This window comes from Brachyhypopomus gauderio, unplaced genomic scaffold (assembly GCF_052324685.1).
Source record: "Brachyhypopomus gauderio isolate BG-103 unplaced genomic scaffold, BGAUD_0.2 sc54, whole genome shotgun sequence".
Taxonomy (NCBI): domain Eukaryota; kingdom Metazoa; phylum Chordata; class Actinopteri; order Gymnotiformes; family Hypopomidae; genus Brachyhypopomus; species Brachyhypopomus gauderio.
In genome coordinates, this window is record NW_027506878.1 from 1,729,074 (window position 1) to 1,750,934 (window position 21,861).

Genomic DNA, 21,861 nt, shown 5'->3' on the forward strand with positions numbered 1-21,861 from the left:
AGTTTTGTTTTGGAAATAACTTTTATATCCTTTGGAGGAGGGTTTGATTTGATTACCAGGCAATGAGATTTCATTCTCTGCTATTAAAGATTGTTGTGTGTGTGTGTGTGTGTGTGTGTGTGTGTGAGGGGGAGTGTGTGTGTGTGTGTGTGTGTGTGTGTGTGTGTGTGTGTGTGTGAGGGGGAGGGGGAGGGGGAGTGCATCTCCTGCCCACAGAGAAAGTGTAACTGACCCAGAGCCATTAACAGTATCAGTCTTTCAGTTTTCAGGAACTACTCGGAGTGTGTGTGTGAGCGTGTTCGTTAGTTGGATATGAGGGTATTTCTGTGTGTGTGTGTTACTGCTGTGTTAATCATTCGTGTGAATGGACAGCCTGACACAGATGATGGTAAGTGTGTTGTTTGTTTGCAGTGATTACAGACACAGGAGTATAAACATGCTGGTGACCTGTTGAGCTCAGATCTACAGTAATGTATATACATTAAGACAAAGTGGGGGGTAACGTTAGGGTTTATGGTAGAAGGTCACCACGTTCTTGTGTGGTGTTCATTAATCGACTCTAAATAGCTGTAATTCACTGTGAGTTGCTTCTGCAGAGAGTCTGTGTGGAGGTGTTGCAGACTATGACCTCTGCAGACTGGAATGGAAATGTAACGAATTTAGCAGGTGCTTCTGCAAGTCCAACGTGCCGTACTGCAGGTAAATCAACCCCTTACTGCAGGTCATCAATCGCTGTGGGTCATTAATCAATGGCTGTAGGTCATTATTCAATTGCCGTAGGTCATTAATAAATCACTGTGGGTTATTAATCAGTGTGGGTCATTAATCAATCGCTGTGGGTCATTAATCAATGGCCGTAGGTCATTAATCAATGGCCGTAGGTCATTATTCAATTGCCGTAGGTCATTAATAAATCACTGTGGGTCATTAATCAGTGTGGGTCATTAATCACTGTGGGTCATTAATCAATCGCTGTGGGTCATTAATCAGTGTGGGTCATTAATCAATCGCCGTAGGTCATTAATTAGGGGTGTGACGAGATCTCCGTGTCTCGTGATCTCGCGAGACTCAACTCCACGAGATTTCTCGTGTTAAAAATCTGTCTCGCGAGATTTGATGACGTCACAATGATGTGGGAAAATACAGGTATTACTATTGAAGATGCCCCGCCACTTTCAAATCGTTTGTTTGGCATCATTTTGGGAACCCGGCGGAAATGATAAATGGCAAGAGAGTGACTGATAAGACACTACATATGCAAACATTGTATGAAAATAATTCTGTACACCGCGACTAATACGAGCAGGATGCAGAGACATTTACAGCTGCACCACAGCTCAGTACTCAAATCAACATATCTCACTTGAACAGAGGTAGCAGGGACAGAACGGCGCTTTGGCAAGTTGAGACAGTAAAGGATATCGGGAGCAGTGTGGGGATGCTAATATTCTTAAAAATGAACATGGCAGTGTAGTTGCAGCAAATTCAGTGACATACTTAGTCAGGCTCAGTTTGCACTATTTGCACTCTGTATTGACAGAGAAGAACTTTTTTTTTGTACATAATACAGTGAGTCCCCTCTTAACGACGGGTCTGGATAACAACGGACCGGAGTTACCACGACTTTTAATTTAATTTTGCGCGGTGCGCGGAGGAACTGTGGAGTGTAGTGGAGTGTTGTGTACGATAAGCCCATCTCGGTAACGCGATCGCTCTTTCTCACACTGTACGCACGAGAACATTGTTAGTTTTTTCTATACTGTATTTACGATCAAAGCGTATCAATCAATCAATCAATCAAATTTTATTTATATAGCGCTTTTTACAACAGTTGTTGTCACAAAGCAGCTTTACAAGTGCCGAGTCCAAGCCCCCAGTGAGCAAGCCAAAGGCGACAGTGGCAAGGAAAAACTCCCTAGTTTTTTGCATGAGGAAGAAACCTTGAGAGGAACCAAGACTCAGGGGGGGAACCCATCCTCCTCTGGCCGACACCGGTCACCATGACAACAACAACAATTTAGACAGAAAGAAGAGAAAGAAAAGGAAAAATATGTAATAATGTCAATCATGATGTATGCATCCGGTTAGGCAGGAGGTGGCTGGCTCAGGATGGATCGCTGGTCTCCTCATCTCATTATTCCTCAAGCAGGCGGGCAGCCATGTGGAGAAATGAAACAGGGAAAATTAGCTCTGTATGAGGACATATACAGGACAGGTCAAATTATAAACATTTCTGGAGTGTGGCAGCAACTCCGGCATTTAGTTAAATTATTACAGCCTAGCTAAAAAGGCAGAACCAGAAGGTAACATAGGCTTGGGGGCATTCTGAGACAATGGCATCCGTCCACTGCACTGTCAACAAACTTGAGTGACCACGAGCAGTGACAGGACGACAGCACCAGCGCCCCAGTCTACCATAAAACCCTTCGTCTATGAACCCCTGGATCTGTACTTTTATCTAAGGGGGGATATTAATTATCAAACGCTAAACTAAATAAGTGGGTTTTCAACCTAGACTTAAAGATTGTGACTGTGTCGGAGTCCCGGATGCATTTAGGAAGATTATTCCAAAGCTGGGGGGCCTTACAAGAAAAGGCTCTTCCCCCTGCTGTTACCTTATTAATTTTTGGAACTAATAAAAGACCAGCACCCAGTGATCTTAGTGGGCGTGGGGGTTCGTAATAGGAAATAAGTTCCTGAAGGTACTCAGGAGCAAGCCCGTGCAATGCTTTATAAGTTAATAAAAGAATTTTAAAGTCAATACGGAATTTAACTGGGAGCCAATGCAGGGCTGATAGGACTGGACTGATATGCTGAAATTTTCTAGTTCTGGTCAGAACCCTGGCTGCGGCATTTTGAACTATTTGAAGTTTATTTAGATTCCTATTTGAACATCCTGACAGTAGTGCATTGCAGTAGTCTAATCTAGAGCTAAGGCGTGCACCAATTTTTCCGCATCATCCTGTGATAATGCATTTCTTAATTTAGCAATGTTACGGAGATGTAGAAAAGCTATCCTAGTAGTATTATCTATGTATTTATCAAATGATAGGTCAGAGTCGAGTATGACGCCTAGGTTTTTGGCTACTGTGCCAGGTGTAATGGGGTAGCCTGCGAGATTAAGCATTAGATCTGGAATTTTCTGTTTGGAGGCCTTAGGGCCCAGAAGGAGAACTTCTGTTTTGTCCTCATTAAGTTGGAGGAAGTTTAGAGACATCCAGCATTTAATATCTCTTACACAGGCCTCAATTTTTCTTAAACTGAGTTTGTCATCAGGTTTGGCTGATATGTAAAGTTGAGTGTCATCTGCATAGCAGTGAAAATTGACACCATGTTTGTTTATAACTGTGCCCAGTGGTAGCATATATAATGTAAATAATAGTGGTCCTAGAATGGAGCCTTGCGGGACCCCATATTTAACTTTTGTACGTTTGGATGGAATATTATTGAGCTCTACAAACTGATAGCGATTTGTTAAGTAAGAATGAAACCATGAAAGGGCTGTGCCAGAGACTCCAACCCAGCGTTCTAACCTTTCTAGCAAGATCCTATGATCAATTGTGTCGAAAGCTGCACTAAGATCAAGAAGCACTAACAGCGATACATAACCTTGATCTGAAGCAAGGAGGAGGTCATTTGTTACTTTAACTAATGCTGTTTCAGTACTGTGATGGGGCCTAAAACCAGATTGGAACTTTTCAAATATGTGATGCCTATGCAGATATAGGCATAATTGCTGGGCAACAGCTTTTTCTATGATCTTAGATATAAATGATGTGTTTGAAATGGGTCTATAATTAGATAGTACAGTAGGATCAAGATTTGGTTTCTTAATCAGAGGTTTAATAACTGCTAATTTACATGATTTGGGCATGTGACCTATTGTAATGGATGAGTTAACTATAGTTAGAAGAGGTTCAGTTACCGCTGGTAATACCTCTTTTAATAACTTTGATGGAACCGAGTCTAGTGTGCAGGTAGCACAATTTAAGGAAGAAATTATTTTCTCTAATTCTGATTGTGGGAGTGGATGAAAAGCATCACGTTTTTCTCCCGGTATGTAATTTAAATCAATATCAACCAAACCAGATGACATACCAGTTGTATTGCTAATAAAAGGTTTTATATTTTGTCTAATACTCTCTATTTTATTATCAAAGAAATCTATAAATACATTACTAGTGAGGTTTACTGGAATCTGAGGTTCTGCGCCTGCTTGATTTTTTGTAAGTTTGGAAATAGTATTAAAAAGAAATCTAGGATTGTTTTTATTTAAATATAGGGTCACGCTTAACGACGAAAACTGCTTTACAACGGACTTTTCAGTCTCTTACATAATGCATGTTAAGAGTTATAATAAAACATTTCAAAATGCATGTTTAAAGTTAAATAAAATTTTAATAAAAGTCTGTTGTCCAGTCACATAATTTGTAATTTTAGTGTTCTTAAAATCTCGTCTTGTCTCGAATCTCGTGAACCCAGTCTCGTGTCTCGTCTCGTGAGCTGAGTGTCTCGTCACACCCCTATCATTAATCAATGGCTGTAGGTCATTAATCAATTGCCGTAGGTCATTAATCAATGGCCGTAGGTCATTATTCAATTGCCGTAGGTCATTAATAAATCACTGTGGGTCATTAATCGCTGTGGGTCATTAATCACTGCGGGTCATTAATCAATCGCCGTAGGTCATTAATCAATCGCTGTAGGTCATTAATCAATCGCTGTGGGTCATTAATCAATCAGTGTGGGTCATTAATCACTGTGGATCATTAATCAATCACTGTAGGTCATTAATCAGTGTGGGTCATTAATCAATCGCTGTAGGTCATTTATCAATCACTGTAGGTCAATAATCAATCACTGTAGGTCAATAATCAATCGCTGGGTCATTAATTAATCGCTGTGGGTCATTAATCAATCGCTGTAGGTTATTAATCACTGTGGGTCATTAATCAATCGCTGTAGGTCATTAATCAATCACTGTGGATAACCAATAGACAGCCACTTAATGCAGGTTATTAGAGGGCAGGATATGACTAGCATCTACTGATCTGACCAGTGTCTACTGATCACACTGACCTGACCAGTGTCCACTGATCACACTGGTCTGCTGTTAAGCCCTTACACATCACCTTGTCACTTGTGTGTGTAGGTGTAATAACTACGTTGGTGAGTTTTACATTGATGACAGCTGCACACAGAAGTGGAGTGTGCTGACATTTGCCCTGGTGGCTTCACTTCCTGGAATTACTCTGGCTTTGGTGGTAGGAGTGACTGTACATGTCATTCACTTCTACAGAAAATCCAGCAAGAGTGCCAGGTCAGATGAACACACACACACACACACACACACACACACACGCTCGAGCAGAGCAGAGCTTTCTGATTTCCACAACCAGCATTCCTTAACAGTCCTTTAGGGCCTGCCAGACCGTACACATTTTGTGTACTGACAGCTTGATTGTAGAGAGAAATGGTACCACGGTAAAGTTGGTTAACTCGGCTGACAATGACAGACCGTGCCAGAAGGTTCACAAGTTGACCTTTCACCTTCTGTATCCATTAACCCGCTCTTTTATTCTTCAGGACCCCAGAAGAAGAGAACACATTCCCCGGGATAGTTTTTGCATCTGATGTTAACGTGAGTCACTGTTTGTGTGTGTATTTGGTGTTTGCCTCTCTGCTACACCTGCTCTCATTCTTATTACTGTAAATACACTTTGTATATCAACATACAGCACCTCCAACACACCTCTGTTCCAGCCGTCCTAGTTCGGGTTAATCTCTACCTGATACTCTGTAGGAATTATGTCAATCATTCACATGCTGTATGGCAGTAGATGGGGAAAACCGTCACTGTGATGAACTCATCTAATCTTTATTAGCCTGAGAAAACAGGCATAGATATCATGCAGCAGAAAAGGAGGGTGGGGCTTTAGGGGGCGGAGTCAGAGATGGGACTCACCTGCTCCGCAAGATAGTCAGACACACTGACGGTGAATCTCACAAGAGGTCTCCTGATTTCAGGATATTAAACAGTTATCTTACCAGATGATCGTGTGGTGTAGGGAGTGGATTACCCTGCATTCTCCACTTTGATACCCTCAGAGTTTAGAGTTTAGTGTTAAAAGTGGATGCCAGGATTCTCATGTGAAAGTCATGCACTACACACCATTAACAGTGGAATAGTCGTGTAATACACACCATTAACAGTGGAACAGTCGTGCACTACACACAGTTAACAGTGGAACAGTCGTGTAATACACACCTTTAACAGTGGAACAGTCGTGCGCTACACACCGTTAACAGTGGAACAGTCGTGCGCTACACACCGTTAACAGTGGAACAGTCGTGCGCTACACACCGTTAACAGTGGAACAGTCATGCGCTACACACCGTTAACAGTGGAACAGTCGTGTAATACACACCGTTAACAGTGGAACAGTCGTGCGCTACACACCGTTAACAGTGCAACAGTCGTGTAATACACACCGTTAACAGTGGAACAGTTGTGCACTACACACAGTTAACAGTGGAACAGTCGTGTAATACACAGTTAACAGTGGAACAGTCGTGTAATACACACCTTTAACAGTGGAACAGTCGTGTAATACACACCGTTAACAGTGGAACAGTCGTATACTACACACCGTTAACAGTGGAACAGTCGTATACTACACACCGTTAACAGTGGAACAGTCGTGCGCTACACACCGTTAACAGTGGAACAGTCGTGTACTACACACAGTTAACAGTGGAACAGTCGTGCACTACACACCGTTAACAGTGGAACAGTCGTGCACTACACACCGTTAACAGTGGAACAGTCGTATACTACACACCATTAACAGTGGAACAGTCGTGCGCTACACACCGTTAACAGTGGAACAGTCGTGTACTACACACCGTTAACAGTGGAACAGTCGTATACTACACACCATTACCAGTGGAACAGTCGTGCGCTACACACCGTTAACAGTGGAACAGTCGTGCGCTACACACCGTTAACAGTGGAACAGTCGTGTAATACACACCGTTAACAGTGGAACAGTCGTGCACTACACACCGTTAACAGTTGAACAGTCGTGCACTACACACCGTTAACAGTGCAACAGTCGTGTAATACACACAGTTAACAGTGGAACAGTTGTGCACTACACACAGTTAACAGTGGAACAGTCGTGTAATACACAGTTAACAGTGGAACAGTCGTGTAATACACACCTTTAACAGTGGAACAGTCGTGTAATACACACCTTTAACAGTGGAACAGTCGTATACTACACACCGTTAACAGTGGAACAGTCGTATACTACACACCGTTAACAGTGGAACAGTCGTATACTACACACCGTTAACAGTGGAACAGTCGTGTACTACACACAGTTAACAGTGGAACAGTCGTGCACTACACACCGTTAACAGTGGAGCAGTCGTGCACTACACACCGTTAACAGTGGAACAGTCGTATACTACACACCATTAACAGTGGAACAGTCGTGCGCTACACACCGTTAACAGTGGAACAGTCGTGTACTACACACAGTTAACAGTGGAACAGTCGTGCACTACACACCATTACCAGTGGCATCTGAAGTGTGGATGTGGATATTTTCATTGTGTTTGAGAAACTCACATAAACAAATAGATCAACACGGAGACTCTAATCTGCTCTTCATGTTTTCTCATGAGCATAATCCCATAATCTCAGAGCTTCATTCAGATGTTTCATTCAGGGCAAATCTTTGTAATATAAGAACTCCGGTGTCCAAATACCAGCGAAACTAACGGTGAAGTCTGTCATGAAGTATGTGATGTGTGTCTCACGTTTTTGATTTTTTTTTTCTTATTTGTAATTTATGCTATTTTGAAATTCCTGTTTTCCAAGTCCCTCCCCCTTTGCGTAATTTATTTAGATTATTGTATTCACCCCTCCAGACTGGTCCAAAAGGCCCCTCCCCTGCTCCAAGATCACTGCAGGGGGGCGTTCCCATGGCAGCTGTAACCTCACAACCGTATAGGTGAGTAGGACGAGCTTTCAGGTGTGTTTTCCACTCCAGGGTCCTGCTCAGCCTGTCTCGACACTGATTGGGATGGTGTGGTGTCCTGTTCCTGCTGGACTCCTGCTCAACCCCCCCCCCCCCCCCCCCCCCCCAGTGCTCAGGGTTTATGGCCTGTAGTTTAATACTTGTCACTATTGTAAGTTAATACAGTTTTCAGCTTGGCTGTTGCGCTTTCTGTCTGCAGTACATCTGGTAATATGCACCCAGTGTCTGATAGACCACAAACAGGAGGGCATCGTCCTACCTACAGGTACAGGTGTATATACACACACACACTTATGGTCCTCCCTACAGATACAGGTGTGTGTACACACACGGTCCTCCCCACAGGTTCAGGTGTATACAGACACACACACTCATGGTCCCCCCTACAGGTACAGGTGTATACACACACCCACACTCCCTACAGGTACAGGTGTACACACACACACACACACACACACACACACACACAGTCATAGTTTTTTTTTCTGTATTGTGTGAATCAATGTGAGCAAGTGTATGGACATACCCGTTTTTTATTTGTGAACAGCACACCTGGTGACATACGACACACTGATGCTGAAGGCCGCTTTGATAGGCCAGTTCTAGGAGGGTCCCCACAGCCCTACAGGTACCCGAGATAATACTGCACCAAGCTTCAAAGAATGCTTCTTATCTTTAGAAATCTTAATACACTGTGATAGTGTACCCGCTTAACTGCTTGATTTACAAATGATGTACACTGCTTACATGGGTGTGTGTCGTTCATGTATGCTGCTTACACAGGTGTGTGTGTGTGTGTTGAAGCTATATAGCAGGATCAGGGCAGGTGTTCAGTAACCCATATGCTAAAGCAAGGAACCCATATGAGGACAATGGACCTTCAGATCTTCACCAGGACCACCGCCCGAACAACAGAGTTGGTGTTCAGGTATTCACACACAGTTTTAACAACCTTAATGTAGATGCATAGAAACCGAACCATAGGTGTTTGAATTTAATCAACAAAGAATGGATGAAGAACACTCAATCATGGCATTATGAGGAGAATATAACACTCATGAAGATTCTGTTCAGACGTGAATGTAGAGGAAACATCTTCAGCTGATGAAACTGTAGTTGCCGTCGGACTATGTAACTCACAGTTGTGTGGCCTGTCTTTCATTTGTGTAGTATTCTGCAGCTCCTGTTGCCCCTGACAACTCTATCACCCTGGCAACCTTCCCACGAGCACAGTTCAGTCGGCCATGATCCTGGATGGAGCGTTTGAATGTGGACGTGTACAATAACGAAACAGTTTCTTCAATAAATCAGTATTAATAGTGTATGTAATAAATCTTTGATATACAAGGCTGACTTTCAAATGAGATCTTCCATCAACACGTACTGATAAACTGACTAAATAAATTCAACCTTACTTCAAACTTGTTGTGCGGAAATGTTTGAAAATGGAGGACTAATTTACTAATGTAACATATTACTAAAGCTATATTAAGAGAACGAGAATGAGGCATTTTTAACCATTTTTAAGCCTTACATAAGCCTATACTCTTACATAAATGTATAGCCTTACATAAGTGTATAGCCTTACATAAGTGTAAAGCCTTACATAAGTCTATAATCTTACACAAATGTATAGCCTCACAAATCTATAATCTTACATAAATGTATAGCCTTACATAAGTCTATAATCTTACACAAATGTATAACCTCACAAGTCTAATCTTACACAAATGTATAGCTTTACATAAGTCTATAATCTTACACAAATGTATAGCCTTACATAAGTCTATAATCTTACATAAATGTATAGCCTTACATAAGTGTAAAGCCTTACATAAGTCTATAATCTTACACAAATGTATAGCCTTACATAAGTCTATAATCTTACACAAATGTATAGCCTCACAACATAAGTGTATAGCCTTACATAAGTGTAAAGCCTTACATAAGTCTATAATCTTACACAAATGTATAGCCTCACAAATCTATAATCTTACATAAATGTATAGCCTTACACAAGTCTATAATCTTACACAAATGTATAGCCTCACAAATCTATAATCTTACATAAATGTATAGCCTTACATAAGTCTATAATCTTACATAAATGTATAACCTCACAAGTCTAATCTTACACAAATGTATAGCCTTACATAAGTCTATAATCTTACACAAATGTATAGCCTTACATAAGTCTATACTCTTACATAAATGTATAGCCTCACAAGTCTATAATCTTACATAAATGTATAGCCTTACATAAGTCTATAATCTTACACAAATGTATAGCCTCACAACATAAGTGTATAGCCTTACATAAGTGTAAAGCCTTACATAAGTCTATAATCTTACACAAATGTATAGCCTCACAAATCTATAATCTTACATAAATGTATAGCCTTACACAAGTCTATAATCTTACACAAATGTATAGCCTCACAAATCTATAATTTTACATAAATGTATAGCCTTACATACGTCTATAATCTTACACAAATGTATAACCTCCAAGTCTAATCTTACACAAATGTATAGCCTTACATAAGTCTATAATCTTACACAAATGTATAGCCTTACATAAGTCTATAATCTTACATAAATGTATAGCCTTACATAAGTGTAAAGCTTTACATAAGTCTATAATCTTACACAAATGTATAGCCTCACAAATCTATAATCTTACATAAATGTATAGCCTTACATAAGTCTATAATCTTACACAAATGTATAGCCTTACATAAGTCTATACTCTTACATAAATGTATAGCCTCACAAGTCTATAATCTTACATAAATGTATAGCCTTACATAAGTCTATAATCTTACACAAATGTATAGCCTCACAACATAAGTGTATAGCCTTACATAAGTGTAAAGCCTTACATAAGTCTATAATCTTACACAAATGTATAGCCTCACAAATCTATAATCTTACATAAATGTATAGCCTTACACAAGTCTATAATCTTACACAAATGTATAGCCTCACAAATCTATAATTTTACATAAATGTATAGCCTTACATACGTCTATAATCTTACACAAATGTATAACCTCCAAGTCTAATCTTACACAAATGTATAGCCTTACATAAGTCTATAATCTTACACAAATGTATAGCCTTACATAAGTCTATAATCTTACATAAATGTATAGCCTTACATAAGTGTAAAGCCTTACATAAGTCTATAATCTTACACAAATGTATAGCCTCACAAATCTATAATCTTACATAAATGTATAGCCTTACACAAGTCTATAATCTTACACAAATGTATAGCCTCACAAATCTATAATCTTACATAAATGTATAGCCTTACACAAGTCTATAATCTTACACAAATGTATAGCCTCACAAATCTATAATCTTACATAAATGTATAGCCTTACATAAGTCTATAATCTTACATAAATGTATAACCTCACAAGTCTAATCTTACATAAATGTATAGCCTTACATAAGTCTATAATCTTACACAAATGTATAGCCTTACATAAGTCTATACTCTTACATAAATGTATAGCCTCACAAGTCTATAATCTTACATAAATGTATAGCCTTACATAAGTCTATAATCTTACACAAATGTATAGCCTCACAACATAAGTGTATAGCCTTACATAAGTGTAAAGCCTTACATAAGTCTATAATCTTACACAAATGTATAGCCTCACAAATCTATAATCTTACATAAATGTATAGCCTTACACAAGTCTATAATCTTACACAAATGTATAGCCTCACAAATCTATAATTTTACATAAATGTATAGCCTTACATACGTCTATAATCTTACACAAATGTATAACCTCCAAGTCTAATCTTACACAAATGTATAGCCTTACATAAGTCTATAATCTTACACAAATGTATAGCCTTACATAAGTCTATAATCTTACATAAATGTATAGCCTTACATAAGTAAAGCCTTACATAAGTCTATAATCTTACACAAATGTATAGCCTCACAAATCTATAATCTTACATAAATGTATAGCCTTACATAAGTCTATAATCTTACACAAATGTATAACCTCACAAGTCTATAATCTTACATAAATGTATAGCCTTACATAAGTCTATAATCTTACACAAATGTATAACCTCACAAGTCTAATCTTTCACAAATGTATAGCCTTACATAAGTCTATAATCTTACACAAATGTATAGCCTTACATAAGTCTATAATCTTACACAAATGTATAGCCTTACATAAGTCTATAATCTTACATAAATGTATAGCCTTACATAAGTAAAGCCTTACATAAGTCTATAATCTTACACAAATGTATAGCCTCACAAATCTATAATCTTACATAAATGTATAGCCTTACATAAGTCTATAATCTTACACAAATGTATAACCTCACAAGTCTAATCTTTCACAAATGTATAGCCTTACATAAGTCTATAATCTTACACAAATGTATAGCCTTACATAAGTCTATAATCTTACACAAATGTATAGCCTTACATAAGTCTATAATCTTACATAAATGTATAGCCTTACATAAGTAAAGCCTTACATAAGTCTATAATCTTACACAAATGTATAGCCTCACAAATCTATAATCTTACATAAATGTATAGCCTTACACAAGTCTATAATCTTACACAAATGTATAGCCTCACAAATCTATAATCTTACATAAATGTATAGCCTTACATAAGTCTATAATCTTACACAAATGTATAACCTCACAAGTCTAATCTTTCACAAATGTATAGCCTTACATAAGTCTATAATCTTACACAAATGTATAGCCTCACAACATAAGTGTATAGCCTTACATAAGTCTATACTCTTACATAAATGTATAGCCTCACAAGTCTATAATCTTACATAAATGTATAGCCTTACACAAGTCTATAATCTTACACAAATGTATAGCCTCACAAATCTATAATCTTACATAAATGTATAGCCTTACATAAGTCTATAATCTTACACAAATGTATAGCCTCACAACATAAGTGTATAGCCTTACATAAGTGTAAAGCCTTACATAAGTCTATAATCTTACACAAATGTATAACCTCACAAGTCTAATCTTTCACAAATGTATAGCCTTACATAAGTCTATAATCTTACACAAATGTATAGCCTCACAAATCTATAATCTTACATAAATGTATAGCCTTACACAAGTCTATAATCTTACACAAATGTATAGCCTCACAAATCTATAATCTTACATAAATGTATAGCCGTACATAAGTCTATAATCTTACACAAATGTATAGCCTCACAAGTCTATAATCTTACACAAATGTATAGCCTTACATAAGTCTATAATCTTACACAAATGTATAGCCTCACAACATAAGTGTGTAGCCTTACATAAGTGTAAAGCCTTACATAAGTCTATAATCTTACACAAATATATAGCCTCACAAATCTATAATCTTACATAAGTGTAAAGCCTTACATAAGTCTATAGTCTTAAACAAATGTATAGCCTCACAAATCTATAATCTTACATAAATGTATAGCCTTACATAAGTCTATAATCTTACACAAATGTATAACCTCAAGTCTATAATCTTACAAATGTATAGCCTTACATAAGTCTATAATCTTACACAAATGTATAGCCTTACATAAGTCTATAATCTTACACAAATGTGCAGCCTCACAACATAAGTGTATAGCCTTTCATAAGTGTAAAGCCTTACATAAGTCTATAATCTTACACAAATGTATAGCCTCACAAGTCTATAATCTTACATAAATGTATAGCCTTACATAAGTCTATAATTTTGTCATTATTGTATAATCTTACATAAGTCTACCTTACCTTACCTTACCTTAGCCTTACCTAAGTGTATAGCCTTACATAAGTCTAGTCTTACATAAGTGTATAATCTTACACAAATATATAGCCCCACAAGTCTATAATCCTACACAAATGTATAGCCTCACAAGTCTATAATCTTACATAAGTGTATGGCCTTACATAAGTCTATAATCTTACACAAATGTAAAGCCTTAGCCTACATAAGTATAATTTTGTCATTATTCTATAATCTTACATAAGTCTATAGCCCTACCTAAGTGTATAGCCCAAACCTGGGCAAACAGCGGCCCGCGGGCCACATCCGGCCCGTTGTGCGTCCCTGTCCGTCCCAAGTCTATAATCTTACACAAATGTATAGCCTTACATAAGCCTATAATCTTACACAAATATAAAGCCTTACATAAGTCTATAATTTTATGTCATTATTCTATAATCTTACATAAGTCTATAGCCTTACAGAAGTCTAGTCTTATATAAGTATATAAACTTACATAAATCTATAACCCCCGTACTCAAATATCGGCCCACGGGCCTTTTTAGGCCCTTTGGGCATCTATTTCTGGCTCGCGAGCTGTTTTGAAAAGTTATAAAAAAAATTTTATGATTTTTTTTTTCAATTGCGCTATCCGCTCTTATTTTGAAATCGCGCACCGCGATCTCAAGACGAGGCTGGGGACTGCCTCCATTTTTTTGTTTTGGCGAAGCACATGAAGCCGTTCACGGATTCAGAGATAATGAATCATTTTAATGTATGCCCAAACGCAAATTATATTTTTATTTTAGGTAATATTTTGTTTTGAATAAAAAGGAAAATGTTATAAATGTTATACGATATATATTGTTATGATACGTTATCATGCACGGTCCCAATAAATGGCCCCTTGAGTCTTTGAAAAAAAGATTTATCATTTCTATTAGAGTCCCCCTGATCTATAATCTTACATAAGTGTATAGCCTATACATAAGTGTATAGATGTAATATTGAATCATTTTCCTCAACATTTATTATTATTTGATTTCGTTCTCCATTTATGTTTAGGACTTGTGTGATCTGTTTTACATCACATTCATGCAGAAACAGAAACCTAAAAGGGTTCCACTGTACGTGAGACAAAAATTTGCTGTTATTTGAATCGTTCATAAATGATTAATTAAAGCAAAATTGTTTTTTTTGAGAGAAAAAAACAGTCAAAACTGATAGTACAGTAAACCTTACCTATTTCAATTTAGTTTTTTGCAGATGCTAAGACCCAATTTCTGAAACTATGTCTCTTTTGTCAAAACTTAACACACAGCAGCCAATGCTACACACACACACAACAGGCAAAACATCTCACACATTTGGAAAAAGCACACTTCAACCAAAACTCTTGCATCTCCTGCTAAAACCATATTTTTGCATCTAAACACTACACACAAATATCAGATGATTAGTCTTTCATATCTGTGACTACACACAGAAGTGACAAATGGAAAAGACTACTACCATGTGTTTGAGTGTTTAGTTTGTAGTCTGCTGTGAAGGTCTGTCAGAGGTCTCCCATATATAGTGGTTATTTCTGCATATTCAGTACATTTACACCATAAAGTAAAATGCCATTATGTTGTTTAAGAAATTGTGCTATGAGGATCAATTTTTTTGTCTTAGCAGCTGCAAAAAAAAAGCCATACTATCAACATATGCACATACAATATTCCAAAAACAGTATAAATGTTTATACACTAAAGTAATAACGCCGATTACAGGGTTGCCAACTTTTCAAAATCACTTTGACGGAGATTTGAGGGGGGGGGGTGTCAAATGGACACATTAATTATTATATGTTAATGTTTCCTCTCTGCTGTACCTAAAGTGATCGATCGCCAGTGGTTGGCGCCAGAGCGAACTAGTAACTCATTGAATCAGATGTGGATCAGAGGTAAATAAACTAAATTTTTTTCAGCGTGAGAAATTGGATGTATGGCGTGTGAAGACGGTCAAATGCGTGTGTCTCATGCTCAATGCGTGAGAGTTGGCAACCCTGCGATTATACATGGAACCTCACACTGCACATCTAGCCTTACCATCTCGTCTGATTGTTCAGCAACCTGCACACAGAACACACATTTCCCAAAACTGTTTAAATCTTTGAGTCGTTGTTCATACATTCTTTACTATAGCTAGACTTAACCTCGTCAGAACGTAATTATTACTTTTAGTATCTTTTGGTGTCAGCATAACACTTCAGAAACATGGAACAGTTGCCTCAGAGAGACAAAAAAACATTTAAAAAATGTTTTTGTTCAAACTAAGCAAACGTGTCCAACTACGTGTTGTGAAGGGCTACAAAGTTGTAATAGGCAATGTCAGTGACAGAAAATTCTTTAGTGCATTAAAGTTATAAAATGAAACAACTGTGATCAACACTATAGGTAAGAATGTCTCCAACTGTAAGAGAATAAGTAAGAAAAATCAGAAATGTAGAACTGCATGAATCATCCTAAAAAGAGAGCAGACCGTTTATCGAGGGTATATTAATATACCATTGTTTAATCATTCTAGGTCACATCACAAAACACTGGACACAGAAAGACTGCATACAGGGACTGTTCATCTTTAATTTAATCTTTAATGCACTTAAATAAGCAAAAGGTTCCTTTTCACGCCACTGAACCGTTGTGGCATTACTGGTGTCAAACAAGCTCTCAACAAATCCAGTGCCACTCCAAGGATTTTGACATGAGAAATAGGTTTTCGACTCTGACTATGTAGAGACAAGCCTGCTTGACTATAAGGCCAGACTCCTTAATTACACTGGTGAGTCTAGATTAAAACATCTGGTTCTATGCACAGAGCTGCATTTGACTAATGGCTTCTTTAAAGAATCAAAGCCCCCCATCAGAGGTCAAATTTCTGCCATTGCGATGACTTCTGCATGAACTGTGTCATGGTAGGAGTCTGTGAGACTCTCCTGAAACACAACTCAAAGTTCTTTAACCATAAAAACCCAAGACAGTTTAAATCTGCCAAAAGTCAGAAAGAGGCAAAATATCAAAACTGAATCCAAAAGACATTCATTGGCATGCACATTGTATGAAATCAGTGGGACACACACAGGATCTCTACATCAGAGCCAAAACAAAGGTGTTGGTGTAAGGGTCAAAGCAAGTGGTTGAACTCAAGGACTCCAGACAGGGCTTTAGATTTGATTCTTAATTTTAGAAGACTGCGATAATCCCAAATTAGCCTGTAACAATCTCTCACCGGACTTTTCTGAAGCACTCAAACCATTTCCGTTTCACAACATGTGAATATGTATTCTAGTTTTACCAATTTCATGCCTAAAACTCCTGAGAACAAGAAACATTTGGTTTCAAAATCTCACAATTTTAACTTGATTTCTCAAGCAGTTCAATGCTATTTAAATACATATAATGTCCACCAGAAATTCCAAGATACACATTTTTTGCCAGTTACTAAACCCCAATATTCCCAATAGTGGCTCAGACATGGTAGTGCTGCAAGTACAGAACACATCCAACTGCCATTCGATTAAACGTGTGGGGCACGTGTGGGGCACGTGTGGGGCACGTGTGGGGCACGTGTGGGGCACGTGTGGGGCACGTGTGGGGCACGTGTGGGGCACGTGTGATCAAATATATTGTGATTAGTTACATATGATGATTAGTTACATGTGGGTTTCAAAACGTGTAAAGTACCAGTATTTTACTTTTGCACAGAACCACAGTTGTGAAAGAAAGAAAAAAAAAAGTCATATGCACGTTTCTAAAATGTTTATAAATGTACTAGAATTGCAGCACGTACACCACCTGTAGCCAGAGATGGAAAAGGTCATTTCAGAAATGCAGGTGCCTACACACACACACACACACACACGTGTGCCTACACACACACACACACACACACACACACACACACACACGTGTGCCTACACACACACACACACACACACGTGCCTACACACACACACACACACACACACACACACACACACACACACACACACACAGAGGCAGCATTTGAAAAATGTGTGTGTGTTTTTCTTGAATGAAGTGGATTGTGTGTAAGGCCATCCAATATTTTTCCAGTTGAGAGTGTGTGTGTGTGTGTGTGTGTGTGTGTGTGTGTGTATAAAAGGCCGATCAACAGGTTGAGAGTGTGTGTGTGTGTGTGTGTGTGTGTGTGTGTGTGTGTGTGTGTGTGAGAGTCTACTTCCGAGAGTGTGTGAGCTCAGCCCATGTTCTTGCGATTGCCATATCCTCTCTGGTGTGTGTCTTTCCAGTCATCCCAGTTTCTCGCCTTCTGCAAGGCCTCTTCATCATCCTCTTCCTCCCTCCTCTCCTTCTCTCGTTCCTCTGCATCGACGTCCACTGTGACAAAAAAGACGTTTTAGCAGACAGCCAACATAAGGGTTAGGGTAACAGAAAAAATATGTGTAAGCTTTCCATAGGCACAAAATGAACACTCATTTTCCATATAAATGTGGACACACACACACACCAGTCAGGGTGCATCACCGTGTGTGTGTGCTTTATTGTTCCTGTAAAGCAACCTTAAGACCGTGGAAGGCACTGCTTGGAAAAAATAATGTAATATTCAATTCCTTGTTTGGCTAACCTTCCCTGTGTGTGTGTGTGTGTGTACCTGTTCCCTGCGATATTCCCTGGTCAGGTAAGCATCCTTTTTTCCTGTGCTGCTCATACCAGTCATCAACAGTCATGGTAGGGAGACTGGGGTACCCTTCTCCAAACACTCTGCAACACACACACACACACACACACACACTTATAGATCAAGAAACACAAGGTATTTCCTTTACAATACCTAGTGACACTAACAATGCCCATCACTGTAAAGTTAACTACTGTTGCTCAGTTCACAAGCAGCTCACAGGACAAACAGGTGTCCAGACCATGCCCAAAACCTGACCTCGGGCCGACCACATGTACACACACACACACACACACTCACACACTCACACACTTACTTGGCCTGCATTGCATCTTTAGTGAGGATGAACGGCTTCATGGGGGGCTTTCTGGGTAGAGATGGTGGGACTGGATTCTGAGAGATGGGACAATAAAGAGAGAGAGAGAGAGATTGGGGGAGAGAGAGGAGAGAGAGAGAGAGATGGGGGAGAGAGAGGAGAGAGAGAGAGAGAGAGAGATGGGGGGAGAGAGAGGAGAGAGAGAGAAGCTTTACTTTAATGAAATTTATTGACAATGAATAATTTTATCCTGACTCAGAGTGAAGCGTAACAGTGATGGAGGTAGAGGACCTGTTTGAGAACATCCATCCTCTTGAGGATCTGGATCTCCTGGTCGATGGACTCGATCTCCTCGATGGCCAGTGGGATCCAGCGGCGTATCTGCAGCAGGTGAAGCTCCCTCACCAGCTCGTCATCCGTGGAACCGCCGTCCACCAGCGCACGCACCTCCGCCAGCTTGGCCTCCGTGGCCTTGCGCTGCTTAAACCTAGAACCACACACACACACACACACACACACACACACACACACACACACACACACACACGTACACATATGACAAATCATGCATTTCCCTTCTCAGGAGTAACTGTGAATCAAACATCTCCACAGGAAGTACCATGTACATCAAATCAGGGCCGGAGTGGGACACTTTTTCAGCCCGGGAGTTTCATGCCCAAATCCGGCCCAAAATTATTTTTCCCTCCCAATCGGCCCAAACTAGAGATTGACATGAGCCGGCCCATCGGGAATCCTCCCGAATCTCCCGATTAGCCACTCCGGCTCTGCATCAAATGTTCTTCAAGTTAGTCTTCCACCACCACAAACAGATCACAACAGATCACTACAGATCACTACTACCGCCCTACCTCTCAATTTTGGCTTGTCTCTGTGTTGCCATGGCGATCAGGTCAGGCTGGGAGCGGGGGGCGGGCCCCCGTGAGTCGGGCTCCTCCCCCGTGGGCGTGTCCGCTCCCTCCTCCTGGTCTGGGGGCAGGTGGAAGGTGCTGATGTCGTAGTCTTTACAGTGGCGGAGGAAGAGGTGGAAGTTGGAGCGGGCGGAGCTCAGGTGGTCCAGACGGTGTGACCCGCTCACCTGCTTCAGCGTCAGAGACGCCAGCAGAACCGGCAGCAGCAGGAACTTCAGATCCGCCGTGGAGACCTCGTCCAACTCCTCGTTACGACTGAAACACACACACACACACACACCGTCAACACACACACACACACACACGCCGTGGAGACCTCGTCCAACTCCTCGTTACGACTGAAACACACACACACACACACACACACCGTCAACACACACACACACACACACGCCGTGGAGACCTCGTCCAACTCCTCGTTACGACTGAAACACACACACACACACACACCGTCAACACACACACACACACACACGCCGTGGAGACCTCGTCCAACTCCTCGTTACGACTGAAACACACACACACACACACCGTCAACACACACACACACCGTGGAGACCTCGTCCAACTCCTCGTTACGACTGAAACACACACACACACACACACCGTCAACACACACACACACGCCGTGGAGACCTCGTCCAACTCCTCGTTACGACTGAAACACACACACACACACACACACACACCGTCAACACACACACACACACAAACGCCGTGGAGACCTCGTCCAACTCCTCGTTACGACTGAAACACACACACACACACACACACACACCATCAACACACACACACACACACACACGCCGTGGAGACCTCGTCCAACTCCTCGTTACGACTGAAACAAACACACACACACCGTCAACACACACACACACACACACACGCCGTGGAGACCTCGTCCAACTCCTCGTTACGACTGAAACAAACACACACACACCGTCAACACACACACACACACACACGCCGTGGAGACCTCGTCCAACTCCTCGTTACGACTGAAACACACACACACAAACACATAAACACACACACGAACACACGGTCAACACACAAGTGCACACACAGATACACACAGTCAACACACGTACATACACCCAACACATATATAAACACACACACAAAAAACATTCACTCACTCACACACACACACACACACACACACACACACACAGTCAACAACACACACACACACACACACACACAGTCAACAACACACACACACACACACACACACACACAGTCAACAACACACACACACACACACACACACACAGTCAACAACACACACACACACACACACACACACACACAGTCAACAACACACACTCACAAGTAAACACACACAGTCAACAACACACACACACACACACACACAAGTAAACACACACAGACACACACACACACACTCACAAGTAAACACACACAGTCAACAACACACACACACACACACTCAACAACAACACAACCGTCTTGTACCACCAGCTATGACTAGCACAGAGTAATAGTGCCAGCTCCAGTGTGTTAAACTGATACTACAGTAACACAACAGCGACTCTGTGACACCAACACCATCACAAAACTCAACATTAACTCGCCGTACCTACAATACTGTTTATTTACCAGTCCGACACACCTTACAGTAAGAGAACACGACCAGTACCGAGCACAGACCACAGAACCTCCATGAACCTTCATGAACACCAACATGGTGTGAGGTGTCGGTCCACTAACACTGCCGCGGCCCGGTCCAGTGACTACACGTCCGCGTGTAGGGCGCCCCAAACCCCCCCGGACCCTCCCGGACCCCCCCGGACTCCCCCGGACCCCCCCAGCCGCCCGGGTCTCCCCACCTGAACAGGTCCAGCTGCTCCAGCATGCCCGCCGCCTCCTGCAGCCTCATTAGGCCTCGTTTGATTTTCACCTGGACCGGATTAGACCCAGTGGGCTCGCTGGTGCTCTCCACCTCCTCGTACAACCTCCACCCCCGGTCCAACATCTCCGCCAGGCGGGGCGCCTCCTGCTCGCCGCTCCGGCCTCGGACGGTGCTGTCCGCAGACGCCATCTTGCTTTCCGAGAGGGTTTGGTCTAAATCGG

General features: G+C 40.6%; 2 protein-coding genes across 2 annotated transcripts; one reads left to right on the plus strand and one right to left on the minus strand.

The window, feature by feature from the left end:
* The first annotated feature begins 227 nt into the window (after positions 1-227).
* LOC143488802 (uncharacterized) lies at positions 228-9,457 on the plus strand. The gene is made up of 9 exons (XM_076987710.1): positions 228-388; positions 597-699; positions 5,153-5,320; positions 5,587-5,641; positions 7,939-8,021; positions 8,248-8,313; positions 8,596-8,676; positions 8,853-8,976; positions 9,219-9,457. Exons 1-9 carry the CDS (start codon positions 313-315, stop codon positions 9,294-9,296), a joined length of 834 nt encoding a protein of 277 aa, XP_076843825.1. The 5' UTR covers positions 228-312; the 3' UTR covers positions 9,297-9,457.
* Positions 9,458-16,436: 6,979 nt separating this feature from the next.
* igbp1 (immunoglobulin (CD79A) binding protein 1) lies at positions 16,437-21,861 on the minus strand. The gene is made up of 6 exons (XM_076987709.1): positions 21,618-21,861; positions 19,705-20,019; positions 19,127-19,322; positions 18,836-18,912; positions 18,493-18,602; positions 16,437-18,218 (listed from the first exon to the last, which is right to left on the minus strand). Exons 1-6 carry the CDS (start codon positions 21,827-21,829, stop codon positions 18,079-18,081), a joined length of 1,050 nt encoding a protein of 349 aa, XP_076843824.1. The 5' UTR covers positions 21,830-21,861; the 3' UTR covers positions 16,437-18,078.